A 19,526-nucleotide genomic window follows, 5' to 3' on the forward strand; every position below is an offset into this window, starting at 1 on the left:
CAGTGCTTTTTTTCCTTAAAAAGATGTTTGGGGCTACTCTCATTTTCCTACTCATACTGCCCCTCAATGAGGTCAAATTTAGATTCACAAAATGTTAGGGGTATGTGTACCCCCAGATAAAAAGCACTGCTTGTTGCTTTAATGATGGAAACTGCCTGGTGCTGTGCTTTTGAAAACTGAAAGATGGAGCATAAGTAAGAGTGGATGAAGCACAGCGATTCCACTTTAAAAGCCTTGTGTGTAAGCATCCCAAGTCGAGGAAGCAATAATGTTGCATAATGTCTCTAATACTCTAATACTCTGTCGTCCCAAGTAACCGAATGCAGGCTGCAGTGCTCAAGGAAGCGAGGAACCTCTGAGGTTCATTTCAGTTGAAGTAGAAACCAAAGTTAGAATCCCAGTGCACTGTTTAGCAATTGTCAAGACTTATCTGTTCAGACTTATCTGCAGACTCTGTTCAGACCCTTCTAGGCATCTCTCCCCATCCATAATCCTGCACCAATTCCCTTTCAAGTACAACAACAATGAAATTACCAGTTCTTTATTTAGCCAAGAGACATAAACAACCCAGAATGCTTTGCGGGCTGGGGGGTGGGGAGTGTTAGAAGACCAGTTCCACATGGACAGTCAAGCTTCTGAATCTTGCTACCAAGATTCTATAGTATTGTGGAAAATTCTCAGGATGTGTCATGCAAAGTGCAAAGAAGGGCAATAAGTTACGGCAATATTTGAGGGTGACTGGGAAGACAGTGTCCTTAGACCAACCAGGTAATGCATCCTGCATATAGGTGACTGGAGCAACCGGCAAAGGAACCTTTCAACCTAGGGAGAAAGAGATGTTGGTTAAGAGTTTACAAATGCTCAGAGGTGATTGCTGGCATACAGGTTCTAGGGTTGCCCTCTATCATATATATGAAGCCACATCCATACACACACACACACCCTACATCCGTCCCATGCCCCAGACAGACACCATAATCCAGATACCTCAAAGCCCAGGACAGACATTCTCATAGTCCGGAGTGTCATCTTCACTTTCCCGATCACTGGTGCCACTGCCAACTACAGGAAAATGAAAAAGGACTTAAAATTATGGCAGGGAGATATAGGGCCCCACCCATAGTCCTCAGGCAATTAGCCAGAGAAATGGATAATGAGGGACTATAGGGAAATTAAATGAGAACTTCCTATCAGGCCCACACAGCAGGCTTTTTCCACTCACCAAAACAAGGACCCACCATGGTAGCTTCTGGTTCTAGTACGTTGACATAGTCACCTTTGACGGCGAGAGAAAATGGAAGATTTAATGAAGGTTCTGAGGTACATCCAGTGGAGAGACTGGTGTCCACTGGGACTGTGTGGGCAGAAGGCAGGGAGGTCAACAGTAGGGGGAGCTAGACCCAGTGATGGGTGGAGCCAACTCATTCTAGTTTTCTCCACGCCCTTCCTTCCTGCCGAGTTTGACAAAGGCAACCCTGAAATTAAGGCAGAAGAGTCCAGCAGATGGCGCTACCTCTTGGACCGCTTGTAAGGAAGGAGGTCGTCAAAAGGGGTTGGGCTGAGGACAGACTGAGCTTGGTGGGGAAGTGTCCTGTTTGTCCTGACGGACCACCCTGCACTGCACCCACCTCAGCAGTGCCTCTTGCTTGCTCAGTCACAGCAGAGACAGCACGAAGGAGCTGGTTTAACTCAAGAAGACCCAGTTTCAAGTCCCCTTCCACAACCACAAAGCTCCTTGACTCAGCCTCTGGGGTGGACACATAAACAGTAGCTTATGTGGGCCATCTGCTCAGCACAATGAAACCTGCAGCTCACAGCATTTTATTTTATTTTATTTTATTTTTTTATTTTTGCCAAGGTGGTGTACTGCTTTGCAGGAGCTATGCAAATTATTATACGGTTTTAAAAAGTATTGGAAGCAAGGCTGCTTATAGCAAAGTTTTTTAATATATGTCTCTGGCAACTAGTGCAAAACTGGGGTCAGCACTGGCTGGATCTTTCCGTTAGTTGCTTCTGCCTGCAACCCTAAATGCCCTTACTAGGGAGTAAGCTCCACTGAATGCTCTGGGACACCAAAAATGAACCTTCCACCCACCCGATTCTGCCTGGCCCTGATTCTGCCTAATGATACGTCCAGCTGTGCCCAGCATGGCATGTACAAACCCACCTCCATTTTCAATGCAATCCTATGCCCTCATTCCTGACTAGCCGGGCCCCATAGATCTACTTTCCACACTCACCGGGCGAATTGCGCTCACACTCGAGCACATTCTCATACTGCTCCCCTAGGGAATCTGAAAAGGAAAAATCGGAAGCACTTCAAACACTGCCCTTTCCCAATTGTGTCCCAAGTTCCTTTCTCATTTAGAATCACTGTGATGCAGCAGTGATGGCCAAACTTGGCCCTCCAGCTGTTTAGGGACTACAATTCCCATCATCCCTGACCACTGGTCCTGTTAGCTATGGATGATGGGAGTTGTAATCCCAAGACAGCTGGAGGGCCAAGTTTGGCCATCACTGAGTTAGGGTGTTGCAGCAGGACCTGGGAGACCAGGGTTCAATCTCCACTCAGCCAAGAGGCTTATTGGGTGACCTTGGACCAGGTACTGTCTCTTAGCCTAACCTACTCTGCAGGGTTGCTGTGAGGATTGAATGGGAGAGGGGAGCAGCCATTTACAGCACCTCCGAGTTCCTTGGATGTAAGGTGGGAGAGAAATAAATGCTACATTTAGATGACCCTGAGGTTGTAGACAGATGGGTTGCCACAACACTCTCCAAGAGAACCCCAGCCCCGGTCCCAGGAGGGAGTCAGTCCATCCCACCTGCTGCCAACTCACCTGTGGAAGCACCGTCTTCATTGCCTTGATCTGTAAGTGGCGCATCTGGCAGCACGTCACTGTGGAAGAGAAGGGAAAAGAAGCTTTGGTGCTGCACTGATCGGAGAAATAAGCAGTTGACTCATGCTGAATGAAACCCACCAATCCATCTCATGCAGCATTGGCTGCTCGGACTGGCAGCAGTTTTCTGAGGTCAAGGGCCAACACTGCTTACGGTATTTTTTTTCATTTGGATACTGCCTTTCACAGCTAATCCTAGTCCCAAGGCAGCTCTGTACTGGAATTGCATTTTTAAAGGTGTTTTTAGATGTTTTAGATTTTTTTGTTTGTGTGTTGGCATCCATTTATAACATATTAACTGCTGGTGGTTTAATATTTTTCATATAATATTTCATATTTCCCCACCACTTTCCCTACTGCAAAATGTGCACTTTTTTTCAAAGTGGATTTGTTGTGCAAAAGCAGCAGAGTGATTTGGTCCGTGGTAGTTGTGCAAATGTAAATTTGCCAGTATGAAGTATGCAGATTTAGAAAATGGAATCCGTTTTGCACAGTCTGGAGAGGATCCAGATTTGGCTGGACTACAACTCCCATCACCCTTGGCCTTTGCCTGTGCTGGCTGGGGCTGATGGGAGCTGCAGTCCAACAACCACACATTCCCTATCCCTGCTTTAAGCAGTGAACAACACTGATGGAGCAAGCGGAAGAAAGGTGGTATATAATCCATTAAGCAGAGATGCTGGGGACTTTATAGATGCAGAGCACATAGTGTGCCAACAGGTTCCTATGAGTGATCCAGCTAAAATCCATTATAAGGTTTGACCTCTGACCCCCCCCCAAAAGACTTACATGTATGGAGGGACATAGTTGTCATCATTATCCTCATCATCAGTGGCACCAGCTTGTACTGGAAGCACAGAGAGCATTAGCAGAGTTATGATATGCATATGAGCTTACATTCACATATGCCGGGAACCCCCACCCCATACTGAGCCAAAACCAGCCTGCAGAATCCAGTCACGGTGAGGCACAGTCAAGTCCAAGAGCACTGCAAAACTGCAGAGCGAGTAGATGACTCATGCAAGTGAGCCAAGCTGTATGTTCCAGAAAGTGGCCTTAAAACCAATAATTCCTACTCACCTTCACCTTGGTTTTCATAACTGGGAATGCTTTCTGAGACGGGGACATGCCACAAAGAGAAAAGGAGGGCACTGATTAAGCCCACCGAGTGCCTGCAGCTTCCCAGACCAATACCATTTGCCCCTCAGCCCCCTGTTTCTATTTCATAGAAGTAGACCTTCAAAAGGCTATTCATTCCAATGGCTAGATTCCCAGACCTCAGCCTCCCATTGCCCTTTAAAGGCTTCGGTAGGAAAGAAGCCCCCCAACCCCTCCACTTCCGAAACCTTGCAAAACACACACACACACCCATTTCCTTCATAACTCACCATTATCCCTTTCAACTTTGTATGACGGTGCTGGATAGGAAAGACTGCATGGGGGGCATCTGCTGTGCCTGTGAACAAAGAGGGAAAGGGGTTAAATACAGGTACGAAAGCAGCCATGGAGTGACAAGAGGACCAAGATGATGCTCCCAACATGCTTTTAAGAGCCATCACCCCCACTTTGATGAGGAATCCATAGGTGCTGGAAGAATGCCAACTGGAGATATTCTCTGAAGCTGAAGGCAAGTGATGCTTTTGCATCGAAATGTAGGGTTTTTTATATTTTCTCTTATCAACTACCCTGTGTGAAAGATATTAGAAAGTTTTTTATGTTTGATGTTTTATCATGTTTATCAGAGTGGCTGGGGGAAACCAAGCCAGATGGGTGGGTTAATAATAATAATAATAATAATAATAATAATAATAATAATAATGATGAATGATGCACTGGGAAGGGTTCAGAGTCAGACTCTTATTTGCCCAAGCATTTTGGAGGACCTCTGAGCTAGAATTCTGCCTTACTCTTTTGCTGTATATTGCTTTGCTTCTTTATGGGTTTTTATGCAGCATTTTTTATATTAGGCGAATAGTCACCAGCTTAGAGCGTAACAAGGGAGCTAACCCCTTCCAGACTGCATTCAGAATCACATTTGTACATTAATGTAAACATCAGTACAGTTGGATGCGTTTCGAAGTTGTCCACTGTCTGTCCACACCAGGGGGTGGGCATGGATGTTTTTACAAGGTCTGTGTTTTCAAACCAGATCAGAGCTGGTTGGGAGGGACACACTTACTCTCTCTCACACACAGCAACATTTTTCAAAAAACTACAGGATCAATGTGGGCAGTGGTGAACATTGCGTGGACAGGCGGAGTCCCCCCAACCCTGGGTGACCCCCCAAGCAGAATAATTACTCAAGACAACATGCTATGGGATTAAAATTGGCCACAACTTTATTAAGTTTCAGATGTAGGCAGACCTTGGCCCCGGCATGGGGAGTTTATCCTTCCCAGTCCCCAGCCGGGGATCTGGGAGGCTTCAGGGTTATCCAGAATGTATGGGGATTGGGCTGGCTCTGGAGAACATATGTTCAAGCAGAGAGCCCCCCCCCCCCGTTTCGCTGCTGTCACAGGGGAGAGCAATGACAACCCCTTGGCCTATGGCCAATGCCTCCCCTCAAAACCCCTTTAATGGGGAACCCTGGGATCACCGTTGCAAGGGGGGTGTGGGACACCGCTTCACCCCCCCCCCCCCATTTAGGAAGATAGACTAAAGGATTCCACCCAAGGCCTGAAACCACCAAAGTTGTGACGTTTTGCCACGGGAAAGGCAAAACCTGCCAATGCAGGAAAATTCCTTTCTGGCCCTTCAACAGCGACCATGACATAGCAGCGCCTGTGTACCTGTGGAGAAGAGGTTAACCCACAAAAGAAGGCTTAACTGAGGGAGGGCAGGGTGGGAGAAGCTCTGGAGCCAACTGACGCTTTGCAGGTAAGATTCACCTTCTGGTGTGTGGGCAGGACAGTCCCTCCCCCTACCTGGCTGATCCCCTGGCAATGCCTCCCCAGGCTGGATTGAGCGATTGGCTGAGGTAGGCAGAGACCTCCAGGTATCCAGCCTGGGGAGGGCAAAGCCAGCCCGTACTGCCAGGAGTCGCACTGGGATCCAGGGGGCTGCACACGACCACACAAAAGGCACCTCCATTTGATGTGGGGAGTGCTCATTGTACCCATACAGCTTTACAAACCAGCAGTGACTGATGTGCTGATGTTCCCCCACACGCAAAATACATTCGCGTTTGTGCAGACATACAGTGGTACCTCTGTTTCCGAACATAATCCATTCCAGAAGACCGTTCCTAGTTCTGAGACGTTTGAAAACCGAAAACTCAATAGCCAACATCTAGGCCTCAGGATCTTGCACTCAGCAGTGGCATGTTCGACTTCCGAGGCGTGTTCGAAAACCGAAGGAATTACTTCCAGGTTTGCGGCGTTCGAAAACCGAAATGTTCGTCAACGGAGTTGTTCGAAAACTGAGGTACCACTGTACTAGAGGGCAAGGCTTCAAGCACATGTGCTCACTCACAGAAACAAGCTTATTCTTTGCTCAAAACAGAAGTGTGTGGTGTTGGAGATGCCTGGATGGACGGATGCTCAGTAAACAGCTCGCAAATTGTTCAGGGACTGCTTACCTCCACATGTCTGGTTGGGATGAAACAGCAGGCCAAGGTGGGGCTGAAAGGTTGAAGAAAGAGAAGAACACAGATGCCATCACCTGAGAGGATTGCATGAGATCCCAGCTTTTGGCTCACCTCCCATGCCCCCCCCCCCAAAGCAGCAGCAGCACAAAGGCCACACTCCAGTCTTTAATGGCTTGGGAGGACCAGGTAAATTGAAAGGTTGTCTTCTCCCAAATGCACACCCACTCAAACCTTACGTTCCTCTCTTCAGAGCCAGAGGCCCTACCTCACTGGCCCTGCCAGGCTACAGGAGGGGGCAGGTTCCAGGGAGAGGGCCTTTCTGGTGGTGGCACCTCTGCTCCAAAAGGACCTCCCCAGAAAGAGCTGCTTACCATCAGGTTTGTGGCCTTTTTGGCACAAGGGGAGAGATTTGCTTTTATCCATCCAGGCCTTTAAAAACAATTTGAATTTTAAAACAACACAAATCTGGGCTCTAATGGTGTAAGCTGCATTTGGTAAATTCCTAACGGATCACATTTTCCTCCAATTTTTTACGCTGTGTTAGTACATTTTAAAATGTTTTAAAATTATGATGTTGTGTTTTAGTTTTGTTTTGCAAACCATAAGGGAATACGTTTTGAGGGGCAGCCATGGGCATCTGGTAGCAAAGTTTTTCAAAAGTTTTTAAGAAGATGTAAAAGTTACAGGAGCCCTCAATACATAAATCAGGGCTGCAGTAGTTTGAGAAGTTTACAATCCCAATTAAAATTGCTTTCCCCTGCACGGTTGTGAAGAAATCCTCCTCATTTCACCAGTGTTTCAATGTGTATTGAGTGGTGTGCTTTCTTTGCCATTTATATTCTGATGTACACTGCGGTGTGTTTGGTGGGGGAAGTCTTCTTTCTGGTTCAGGTAAAAGCTGGTTTAACTGTCAGTGGGGGACCTTAACTGACAGTGGAGGAGGGGCTGGAGATGGAACTCTCAGTATGCAAAAGAAGGATAGAAGATACGCATATTCTGGTTGGTGGTTGCAGGTTTAGAATGTTTAATCAGACAGCGTGATTGGCTGGGGCTAGACTGGGGGACTGTAAAGCTGGGTGCTGGCCAGTCAAGGAGCTCAGTCCAGGCTGGATCACGGAAGAGGAAAGAAGAAGACCTGAAAGGAAGGCAGAGTGGCCAAAGATTGGCTGGGGTAAGTCAGGTGAATCACTTGGCTTAGGCTGAAGAGCCAAGAGGAACAACTCATCATTTACAGCACCAATAGGCATTGGCAGAGGAAGAGGGGTGTGGTGGGGGCGGTCCGCCCCAGGTGTCATCCCTGAGGGGAGGTGACACCACCCCCCGCCCCCTGGGACACTCACCGCGGGCCCGGCTAGCCCCGTCCCAGGTGCACAGTATGTGCACTGCTCCGGGTGCCAGAGCAGCTAGCTCCGCCTCTGTCAAGAGGGCAGAGGTGAATGACACTTTTGGCTGCTGGACTCTGGTGTCTGGAAGGAAAGCAAGAGTATAGATTCCAGTACAGTGGATGCTTGGGTTGCGAACGTGATCCATGCGGGATGCACGTTCGCAACCTGCAGCGTTCACAACCTGTGTCTGCACGTCTGTGCATGCGCGGGTTGCGATTTGGCTCTTCTGCACATGCGCAATCGCCAAAACCCGGAAGTAACCCGTTCCGGTACTTCCGGGTTTCGGCAGTCTGTAACCCGAAAAAACACAACCTGAAGCCTCTGTAGCCCGAGGTATGACAGTACAGTAAAAGTAGACATGTGCTTCTCAGTATGTCAGTAGGGGTTAAAACAAAGGCTTCAGTAAAAGTCCTCAGTTATAGTGTTGGTGAGGCACAACCAGGATGAAGTAAATACAAGGGCTATCTGGCAAAAGTGTTTTAATGGGGTAACTAACAGCTTTCTCAAAGCTCTAATAGTAGTACAAAGTTAGCTTTTGGAATCAAAGTAACACTAACAAATTAGTACAGTATATAACCATCTAAAAAGGCAGTACTACTGTATATTAAAGTTACCACATAAGCTGGTGCATATAGAAGCTTGCAATACATAGATGTTAATACCTTTGTTAAATATAGTAACTATGGACCACGCCTACATCGCAGAGTTACCATTAGGATTATTGGTGTGCTAAAGGTGCAAAGGGTATAAGTGATATTAAATGTTGGCAGTGGTAAGGTTTTAGGAAAACCGCTAAGTGGAAGTTGGGTTTTGTTAATAAAATAAGTAAGGAAATAGCCCCCCCTCCCCTCACCACATATATTATATTAGTCTGAGGGAGGGGGCTCCCAATGAAAATTTGGAGAGGGGAGTCACATGCACAGCAGCTCATGGCTATTAAATAAACAAAAAAATCTGACTTTCTCACAAATTAGTATCACATGTAGTTTGCTTCTGACTGGCAATGAGTCAAAAGACCATGCCTTGTTGAGTTTAAGAGCCTACTGGATCAGGCCAATGGCCCATCTAGTCTGGCATCCTGTTCACAAAGTGGTCAGCCAGATGCCTGTGGGAAATCCAAAAGCAGGATTTGAGCATAATAGCGCTTTCACTTCCTGTGGTTTCCAGCAACTGGTATTCAGAAACATGGTTGCCTCCAACTGTAGAGGCAGAGCATAGCCATCAATGGCATTTCAGATCTAAAAGTTGTAAGTTTGGAGCAGAGGATATTGTTAGGAATCCTGTAAGATTGTGGCTTGTTGAGGTGGTGGTGGTGTTGAGGCAGAACAGTGGGGCAGATTTGTTCAATGAGACCCCACATGGCTGTATCAGCTTCCCAAAGTCTTCAGTGATGGTAATAAATAGTACAGTGGCACCTCAGGTTAAGTACTTAATTCGTTCCGGAGGTCCGTACTTAACCTGAAACTGTTCTTAACCTGAAGCACCACTTTAGCTAATGGGGCCTCCCACTGCCGCCGCACAATTTCTGTTCTCATTCTGAAGCAAAGTTCTTAACCCGAGGTACTATTTCTGGGTTAGCGGAGTCTGTAACTTGAAGTGTGTGTAACCTGAGGTACCACTGTAGTAGTAATAGTAGTAATAATAATAACACAACAACAACAACCAAGAGCAGATAAAGCAGGAGACGACAAGCCAGCCTTTCTTAAAACCTCAATTTTAAAATAGCACTGAATGGGCAGCTACTCACAGGGAGGACGTATCAACTTGAAGGTTGAACTCGAACGTGCACTACTTGAAGGCCTGTTGGGGCAATGCATTAATCATTCTTCTCTTCATGGACAGTACAGGAATCATGCTTGAGAGACATATCAATCTGCTCCCCAAAACAGCACAAGAAACTCTCCCCTTCCAGGTTTTGGGTGAAACATCAGAAGCTGTTTTCTACAGAGTCAGGCCATTGGTCCATCTCACTCTGTAGAAAACGGCCTGCACCATGGATGGGGAACCCAGGGCTCTCCAGCTACTGTTGGGACTCCCAACGTCCACTGGCCTCAAGCCCCACCCTCCCAATGGCCAGGGGCTATTATAGTCTAGCAACATCTGGAAGGCTACAGAGTTCCCTATCCCTGGTCTACACTGACAGACATGGGCTGTACAAGGTTTCAGATCAGAGTCTTTCTCAGCCCTACTAGGAGATGCCAGGGACTGAACCTGGGACCTTCTGCATGCAAAGCACTTGAAAGAGTAGCATGCTAACACCACAAACAATTTCCCTTTCCTCCACTGTATCAAAAAGTGGCCTTCGGGCAATATCCATGTGCTTTGCCACTTTGGGGATTGTATAATAGAGTTGGGGTGAGAAATGTTAAGAAATGCACCTTTTCCTTCTGGGGTAGAAGCTGCCCATTGCATCTGGCTACCTTAGAACATGCACCCATTTTCCAAACCTCCCCAAGTTCTGGTTTTGCACACCGCCCCCCCCCCCCATTTTACCCCCAAATTAAACCCCGGCCAGTCACTTACTTGTACTGGTAATCATCAACAGATTGTGCTGTTGTAAGAGAGGAAAAGAGACACCAATGTAATTAAGAAGTTCACTGGGGTAAGAGCAATGAATGGAGAAGTCGGGAACTGTTTGCTCCTCGGGAAAAGGAAGTTTGGGGAGGGCGGAAGAGACTTAACTGTCTAATTCAGGGTCCCGGCAGTCAATGCAAAGCACCAGTAGAATCACCAGAAGTGGGACGGTAAATGCCAGCACCCAGAAGATGTCACCCGTGTGCGAGGCATCCATGCCACCTGCAAGGGGGACAGTAGCAGTATCCTGGAGTCAGGGCAGGTGCAAACTCCGAGGTGAAAAACAGCATTGAGCAGCTTAGCGGCACAACATGTCAATAGCCCTGTGGGGGAAAAGCCAAATTCAAGTTCTCGGTGTGTGCTAAACAGATAATGAAACCAAATATAACTGTTTGTCCCGGTCCCTATCCACCCAGAAAATTCAGCTTATTGAAATGTCTTATTTAGAATTTATTTCGAGTTTTGACAGCACTTGGGTGGATTTTCACACTATGTAGCAGCAGCATGTCACAAAAGATAGCGGAGTGTGGGGAGAACAGCTTGGGCTTGCTTACATTGTGATGTGGTAGCCCCTTTGCTAGGCCCGAAGAATGCTGGAATGTTAGGAGACAGGGCAGCAGAGAGGCATTTGTTCTCTCTTCCTGAATGGGAACTTGAACATTCAGTATCCAACAGGCAGAGGAAGGAGTGTCTTGGTTGTTCTTCTTCAGGCCAAAGCCTTAGCAGGTGTGGACGTCTCAACTGGTAGACCATGGAATGATTGGCAATAGATTGGCAAGTGTTTTTCACTCCCGACAACATTTAACAAAAAGATTCCCCCCTCCAAATTTAGGTTGTTAGAATCCCCGTTCTACGCCACATGCTAATTTTTATTTATATATGCAAGGTCATCTCACTGTATGGCTCATGGGGTTCAAGAAATAATTGGCTCCACCCCACTGGCCACTATTTTGTGTCTGACTCTGACCCAAGCTACTGTTTTGTGTCCGCCTCTGGTCAGTGAATTGTGGGGTTCTAGCAAAATCCGAAGTAGATTCTAAAAAACACGAAGTTTGCCAGGCCTGCGCTACAAAAATGCTCTTCAAATTTCCTGTCAGGGAATCCTTTTTACAGCCTTCTACCTGCCTGCTAAGGGGACGCGGGTGGCGCTGTGGGTAAAACCTCAGCGCCTAGGGCTTGCCGATTGCATGGTCGGCAGTTCGAATCCCCGCGGCGGGGTGAGCTCCCATCTTTCGGTCCCAGCTCCTGCCCACCTAGCAGTTCGAAAGCACCCCTAAGTGCAAGTAGATAAATAGGTACCGCTTTATAGCGGGAAGGTAAACGGCGTTTCCGTGTGCTGCGCTGGTGCTGGCTCGCCAGAGCAGCTTCGTCACGCTGGCCACGTGACCCGGAAGTGTCTCCGGACAGCGCTGGCCCCCAGCCTCTTAAGTGAGATGGGCGCACAACCCTAGAGTCGGACACGACTGGCCCGTATGGGCAGGGGTACCTTTACCTTTACTTTTACCTGCCTGCCAATAATTCTTGCCCATCTGCCAATGAAGCGCTGGCAAATCACAAAGGAAAGCGCAAGGCTTTTTTTGTGTCTCGGTCAAATTTAAAAGTTTTTAAATTTTTTATTTATCCCTCATTTTTTATTATTTGAGTAGTACATCATGTTGTCTCAGTGAATGTTTTGCAAATGTATATAAATTTCATTTTGGCATTTCAGTAAGCAACTCACTGATAGTCTTGTGCACTGTGCTTTTCTGCTCTAGCTAGACTAACTACTTATCCCAAACTTCCAGGGTATAAACAGATATAAGAATCCCAATTTTGCCAATGGCTGGCATCCATCTGTGGAAGCAAAGAAAAAAAGAGGGGGAGATAACTTTTTGCTACAATTTTGGGAGTTATCTCCATGATACTTATATAGTTTAGGCAGGTGCCCCAGCAGGCCTGCGCATAGCTTGTCTGAGGCCGGGGCAAGAGTCCCTAGTCAGATGAGAGGTCCAGGGCGTTTTTTACATGACACCTTAAGGATTTCAGGGCCCCCCAGCTGGCTTAGCCCTCCGAGACCTTGGCTGCCCCCTTCCTCTGCACCAGCCTGTGTTCTGGGGGATTTGGGTCCCAAAAAGTTGCTGTTTGACTCTGCGGGTAGGCTGGCTCTAGGGAAACATTCTAGCCGAATACTCTGTTCGCTCAGGATGGAACAACATGGCCTGTAGGGCCTCACCATTGCCCTGTGTGCACAGAGATACTGAGCCTTACGCAACATTGTTCCCCTTATAAATTTTCAGCTGGAAGGCAATCAATAGCGCAGAGAGAGCTCTCTTTTAAATGCATGTGCTAATCCCACCATTACTGATAGACCACAGAGATCCCCACAGATCAGCCAGGGAGGCGATAACAGGAGGGAGCACAGCAGAGCGAGCAGTGGTCCTGTGGAAATAACCCAATTGACAGGCCGCTTAACTGCATGCAGCAGCAGGATGCACAAGAAATCTCCAAGAGGCTGGGCCGAAAGACAATGGTTGGGGTGGGTGGTTCAAGGCAGCTTTAGAAAGGAGGGACCCACCAAATTCAATACAAGCTTGGAGATACAAATGGAGTTCTAGGCTATGATCCACAGTACCTTTCAGCAGGATGCTAATTCACAAAGCCAAGGCAGGTATACACATTCTGGATTTGAGCAAGAGACAACAGACAGACAACGGAGTCATGGTTTGCCACAAAAGTGACCATGATGGGGAATAGATAGGGAAGTTAGCGAACAGAATTGTTTTCAGAGGTGTCTGTTAGGAGACATTTCCACTAAAATGCTGATCAATTTTCTTGAGGATTTTTTTAAAAAAATTGCAAACTAATGTGAAGATCTGAACATAAGACTTTAAAAATGAGAAAAAGAGAGAAACCCAAATTGATAGGGTTTTGCCATCCCCAGCTGCCTGAAAGGAGCAGTGTATGTTTGTGTATGGAGCACTCACTCATTTCCCTAAATATACATAGTTTTGCAATGCAAATTCCCATAACACAATGCATGTTCCCTTGTACATGCCTTTTAAATGCACACATTGCCCCAGTATATGCATTTTGTTATGCACTGCTTGGTTAGAGAATTGCATTGCAAAATTCAGAAGAGTGCAAATTTCAAAAGACGGCTTTATTTCAGTTCATGTACAGCTTCGGAAAGTGTGGATTAGGTAGGTTCACTTAATGCCAACAGAAATGCCAACTCAATTGGATTTCTCCCTCACCCCTAGTCTGAAGGCACCTAAGGCAGCCACTGTGCTGAAGCCAAACTGGCCTGGGTCTGGATGGGAGATTTGCTAGAACCCTCCCCACACCTCCTTGAGCTCCAGGGAAGAGAGACAGATGTAAACAAAATAATTTAAAAATGGACATAGGTTTTGTCAAGGTAAGGTGAAGGTAAAGGGACCCCTGACCATTAGGTCCAGTCGTGACCGACTCTGGGATTGCGGCGCTCGTCTCACTTTATTGGCCAAGGGAGCCGGCGTACAGCTTCCGGATCATGTGGCCAGCATGACTAAGCCGCTTCTGCCGAACCAGAGCAGCGCACGGAAATGCCGTTTACCTTCCCGCCGGAGCGGTATCTATTTATCTACTTGCACTTTGACGTGCTTTCGAACTGCTAGGTTGGCAGGAGCTGAGACTGAGCAACAGGAGCTCACCCTGTTGCGGGGATTCGAACCGCTGACCTTCTGATCGGCAAGCCCTAGGCTCTGTAGTTTAACCCACAGCGCCACCCTCATCTCTATTTTTGTCAAGGTACTCCAACTAAAAAAGATTGCTGTGGACTAGAAACTTACATGGATTAAATTGCTGGGTTAGGAGGTATAGTGGAGACATCTCCATCGTGAATGAAAGAACATCATAGAGCTAGCTACTTGGAGCTGACACTTCTATACTTGGGTGTTGGCATGTCCTGAGGCACCAGAAGTGTCTTTTGCCAGCTGTGTATGGTACAAAATGTGCTTTGATCATTCCTGGTCTGGGAGAATTTACAGTAATTCAGGCACTGGTGACTTCAAGATGGGATTACTGCAATGCACTTTATGTGGGGTTTCCCTTGAACTGAACCTGCAAACTTCAGTTAGTGCAGCAGTTACTGGCAGGAATGAGACCCTCTCGGCATATAGTACTTTTGCTCAGAGACCTGCACTGAATTCTAACTTGTTACCAGGCCAAGTGAAAGTATTACTATTCATATATAAAGCCCTTAAGCATTTGGGAGCAGGTTACATGCAGGATTGCCTTTCCTTGTACCTCTTTTTTGCACCTGCGTAAAACTTTTTTGTTTTGGCAAGCCTACCCAGACAGATAGATGTTGCCATGTTTTAATCCCTTTTACAGTTAATTTTTTTTAATGTTTTCAGTTGTTTTCAATTGCTAGTTATTGATTGCTAATTTTAAAATTTCTTGTCAACTGCTCAGAACTTTTACTACTATTGAGAAAGGGCAGTACAGTCGTACATCGGCTGCCGAACACCTTGGGAGTCAAAGGTTCTGGTTCGCAAATGATCAAAAACCGGGAGTGTTCTGGTTTGCTAAAGTTCTTTGGAACCCGAACATCCGGCGGGGCTTCTGATTTTGCTGCAGGAGCTTCCTGTAGCCAATCAGAAGCCGCGCTTTGGTTTCTGAATGTTTTGGAAGTCAAATGGACTTCCGGAATGGATTCCATTCGACTTCTAAGGTACGACTGTATCTCAGTGGTGGAGAATCTGCTTTGCATGCAGAAAATTCCAAATTTAATCCCAGGCAGGGCTGGGAAACCCTGGGGAGCTGCTGCCAGTCAGTGTTGACAGTAATGAGCAAGATGGATCAATAGTCTGATTCAGTCTAAAGCAACTGCCTCTGCTGCTCCTAATTGGGGTATAAATGTTGTTAAAACAAACCTCCACACACAACCATCCAAATGTTTTACCAGATACTACATTCCATGCCACATTTCCTACACAGAGAAAACCTGTTCCAGAAGCCCGAGGTTGTAAGTGAAGGTTCTTTGATGCGCCCCTCCCCCAGCATAGAAGAAGAAGAAGAAAAGAGTGTGGGAACAGCAGTGGGAGCAGGGGTGACTCACGCCAGTGACAACAACCCACAGCCGGATTTGGGCGCCAGCGCAAAAAGCCTCGCTCTGTGTTGTGGGTGCCGTGGGAGGGAATTTGCAGCTGCAACTCTGCAGCTGCAAGGTTGCAATGTCTTGCTTGGGGAGAGGGGGAGAAGAGAAGCTAGCCGAGACCTTCTAGGCGCCACTCATGATTCAGTAGGTGGGAGGGGGCAGGGAAAGGGATGGGGCCTGCGAGAAACCTACCGTTTGACACCTCTGAATAATGCCAAACTCTCTCCTTTTACACACACACACACACACACACACACACACACACACGGTCTCCCCACTTCTACTCCACTTGATTGGAGCGCTGGCAACAAGCCAAAGTGACCACAAACCACGGGTTCCGTTACTGGGTGGAAACTGGCTTGTTGGAGGGAACTGGAGCAAAATGGCAAAACGAAGGGGTGGGAAAGTTGTTTGGGGGCGGAGGGTGCCAGGCCAAAATTCGAAGGAGGCTGTTATGTGGATGTGTCTATTTCTTTTGCCCTCTTCTATGTAGCGTTAGGGGACGCGGGTGGCGCTGTGGGTAAAAGCCTCAGCGCCTAGGGCTTGCCGATCGAAAGGTCGGCGGTTCGAATCCCCGCGGCGGGGTGCGCTCCCACTGCTCAGTCCCAGCGCCTGCCAACCTAGCAGTTCGAAAGCACCCCCGGGTGCAAGTAGATAAATAAGGACCGCTTACCAGCAGGAAGGTAAACGGCGTTCCGTGTGCTGCGCTGGCTCGCCAGATGCAGCTTTGTCACGCTGGCCACATGACCCAGAAGTGTCTTTGGACAGCGCTGGCCCCCGGCCTCTTGAGTGAGAGGGGCGCACAACCCCAGAGTCTGTCAAGACTGGCCCGTACGGGCAGGGGTACCTTTACCTTTACCTTATGTAGCGTTACTCATTTATTATGCCCCACACCCTTCAAAGCGAACCCAGTTTCAGAGGCTGATAAATAGGAGGGAGGGAGGGAGTGAATGCAGTAGCAAGACAGAAAAAAGATTGTGATCAGAACAGGGGGTGGGGGAGGCACAGAGCAGGAAAAGAAGTACTTTGTGCAATAAAGAAAAACAATTTATCGCTTCCCACTGTTCATCTGGGTTTGAATTTGCATCCCTACGCACCCTGGTAGTGCAATGGGCACAGCCTAGCCAGCAACAAGGGCCACAGACCCAAGATTATAGCCAAAATGAACTAAACGGTTTATTGATGTATGACTACACAGCTTTAGTGTAGGTCCAAATGACCGCCAACACATCATTTTCAATTCTCAATTATTTCTATATTTTGCAGTGTCAAAACTGAATTCTTACAAACTTGAGTTGGTGGTCCTGGTCACTGGTTACGCTACACTCACTGGGACGCTCAGGAGGAAAAAAGTCAGACTCCAAACTAACACCCACATGAAAAAGTCTTTTCCGCCTCCCCCCAGAATCCCACCCCCCTCAGCTCAGCCATCTGCACTGCCATTCCTTCCTGTTTGTGCCCCCTGCACAATCCCAGAAGCTGGAACTCAGCTCCTTCCACCACAGGACCCAGGGACCAGAACCCAACCACCTAGGATGTATTGCCAGGACAAGGGTCAGCACCTAAGTACTCCTCATGCACCACCACTGCCTCCACCTCCTCTTCCTCACTCACATCAGTGAAAACTCACATCTGGGGTTCCCAGTTCTCGCCTGGATGGAGCCTTCTTTTCTCTGCTGTGGCTGAGACGGTGCTGCTGTTTGATTGCTTGGGCAGGAAGGAAGCACCACAGCCGCCAGCAGGAAGTCGAAGGGCAGGTGCACTAAATTATGACATTTGGGGGAGGAAGAGAAGGCACACCATCTTGGTACATCTGTCGCATTCAGAAGCTCTGGAGATATCAGCCAGACATCAAGGGGGCCTCTAAGACTTCGCCAATCCTTAGTCTGTTCCAGATCTACCTGCTTCCTCCCAACTGCAAGACACCCCGGAACGTGCTCTGAGAAATGTGTAACTCCTAAGTTCTCTCCCAAGGACACAAAGGGCCCTGTATGCAGATATACCAGAGGACAAGTTTTATATGCTCAGTAGAATCAAGTGGTGAAGCCTTTTCTGGACTGTACCATTTCAGGCTGCAGGGGTGTGTGCGCAATTTGCAGATTTCAATGCTTTTCTCCCATACATAAAAGAACAAATGACATCTCCATGCCAAGTTGGATGCAGTGAGGCATGTGCATTTTATCCAGATATGTGCCCCATTTATATATGATGTGAGATTGGGGGGGGCATCTATTTTTATGGGAAATAGAAAATCAAAAGAAACCCACTTCTCCTTACCTCACAGCACCCTGGCTTGCAAAGCACGTTAAACATACTACTTGTAGAACTCCACACACACACACACACACACACACACACACCCAAATGGGAAGATGGGTTTGACCCAACCTCTCAACCTGCTGTTTTTCAATGTGCAGGGAAGTTTACAACCCTCTCCCTGCTCTTCTTCAAGAAAGATGGTACAGTCCAGGAAAAGGCATTTGGCACTTCTGCCGACATGAAATAAATCTATGGGAAAGAGATTCACCAGCCTCTCTTTGTGCATTGAGCAGTGGAAAAAACAATTTATCTCATCCTGCTTTCCCCCACCCAACCGGCAAAGAAACACGGCTGATATGAAGTACATTGGTACCTCAGGTTACAGACGCTTCAGGTTACAGACTCTGCTAACCCAGAAATAGTACCTCAGGTTAAGAACTTTGCTTCAGGATGAGAACAGAAATCGCACGGTGGCAGTGGGAGGCCCCATTAGCTAAAGTGGTACCTCAGGTTAAGAAGAGTTTCAGATTAAGAACGGACCTCCAAAACAAATTAAGTTCTTAACCCGAGGTACCACTGTACTAGAGACAATCTCAATAGAGACTCTCATTCTTCCACTAAGCCCCTGGGGGTTTCCTCCAAGCCCTCCACAAGGGCAATTCAAACCTCATTCCCATGCTTTGCTTCTTTGCAACCTACAAATGCTACTGATCACCGTTCATTCCTCAAGGATTAACAGGCGTGCAAATCATCACACACCTTTGACCTCAAGCCAACATCTGTTCCGAAGCGTAGAAGGGCCTCTATAGGTGGTGGTGGGACATCTTTCAAAACCAGTAATAAACCACACCCAAGCAACCCATGAAGAAACTCATTTTGATCTGAAAGAAAGAACCTCAAAAACCAGTATGTTTATTGCAGAATAAACCTTCATGAGCCAGAGCTCATTTCCTTAGTTGCATGGCATGTTATCCTCAGCTGACAGATCTATCTGTCTATCTCACACAGGGTCTTCTAGATTGGGCCCTGAATCTGTTGCAGCAAAGAGCAACAACCCAGCTATTCCACTGGAATGTCTCTACAGAAGACACCTGGTTTTACATCCCGGTGCACCACAATCTGAAAACAGAAGAAATAATTTCAAGATAATTTGTATCACATCAAGGTCACTGCAACACAATGCAGCTTCACTTAATGAACCAAGCACGTGAGCCAACCACTTATGAGGGGGGTGCAAGTCAGATGGCTACAGGGTCACAAAAAATGCCTTCCAACTTTGCAATTAGGCAGATTTCACAAATGAATGCCCCCCCCCGCCTCCATGGACAGCCATCAAGTGATGACGTGCATGTGCAAAACAGCCAGCCTTTATCCACCAAATGTGTGACATCACTTCACTGCACTACTTCCTTAGCTGAGATGGTTTTTAGCAAGAATGTAAGTCAGAAGCAAAAACACACAGAAAACAAGGAACCTTATCCTCTGGATCTCGAAGAGAAACCTTTGACTACACCCAATTTCTGACTGCACATGTTCTTGACGCTTGAAAGTAAGACAACACAATCTTAACAGGCAAGAACCTTTGGGCCACCAAATAGGCCAGAACAAAGCTTCAGGATTTTTTTATTTTTAAAAGTATCCCTCATGACTAACTCTGTTCTGAAGTCAGTAAGATGTAGTTAATACTACTAAAGCAGAGGTTTCTTGAT

The 19,526-nt window shown here is 47.2% G+C and overlaps 1 protein-coding gene and 1 long non-coding RNA gene across 10 annotated transcripts; one reads left to right on the forward strand and one right to left on the reverse strand.

The window, feature by feature from the left end:
- Positions 1-525: 525 nt before the first annotated feature.
- Positions 526-17,649, reverse strand: LAT (linker for activation of T cells). 8 transcript variants are annotated; one of them, XM_053363755.1, is made up of 13 exons: positions 17,189-17,649; positions 10,551-10,765; positions 10,392-10,419; positions 9,616-9,668; positions 6,475-6,517; positions 4,286-4,353; positions 3,978-4,010; positions 3,687-3,744; positions 2,838-2,896; positions 2,241-2,294; positions 1,223-1,276; positions 988-1,062; positions 526-822 (listed from the first exon to the last, which is right to left on the reverse strand). In XM_053363755.1, the coding sequence occupies exons 2-12, from the start codon at positions 10,657-10,659 to the stop codon at positions 989-991; spliced, it is 633 nt and encodes a 210-aa protein (XP_053219730.1). In that variant the 5' UTR covers positions 10,660-10,765; positions 17,189-17,649; the 3' UTR covers positions 526-822; position 988. The 8 variants fall into 8 exon arrangements, with proteins under 8 accessions (XP_053219730.1, XP_053219731.1, XP_053219733.1 ...); XM_053363756.1 differs by having other exon boundaries at positions 10,551-11,183; XM_053363758.1 differs by having other exon boundaries at positions 17,173-17,649.
- LOC128400980 (uncharacterized) lies at positions 5,731-19,525 on the forward strand. Of its 2 annotated transcripts, XR_008327404.1 has the most exons (3): positions 5,731-5,774; positions 6,132-7,654; positions 18,826-19,525. It is a non-coding gene; the product is annotated as an uncharacterized LOC128400980 (long non-coding RNA). The 2 variants fall into 2 exon arrangements; XR_008327403.1 differs by lacking the exon at positions 5,731-5,774 and having other exon boundaries at positions 5,787-7,654.
- The last annotated feature ends 1 nt before the right edge of the window (position 19,526 follows it).

This window comes from Podarcis raffonei, chromosome 13 (genome assembly GCF_027172205.1).
Source record: "Podarcis raffonei isolate rPodRaf1 chromosome 13, rPodRaf1.pri, whole genome shotgun sequence".
NCBI classification, from domain to species: domain Eukaryota; kingdom Metazoa; phylum Chordata; class Lepidosauria; order Squamata; family Lacertidae; genus Podarcis; species Podarcis raffonei.

Excerpts from the sequence above, each read along its gene's own strand:
- LAT (XM_053363755.1), bottom strand. The coding sequence starts at position 10,659 with ATGGATGCCTCGCACACGGGTGACATCTTCTGGGTGCTGGCATTTACC. Across the intron at positions 9,669-10,391 it reads GTTGATGATTACCAGTACAA|GCCTTCAAGTAGTGCACGTT; the intron begins GTAAGTGACTGG and ends TTGCCCCAACAG. Across the intron at positions 2,897-3,686 it reads AACTATGTCCCTCCATACAT|TGACGTGCTGCCAGATGCGC; the intron begins GTAAGTCTTTTG and ends TCTCTTCCACAG.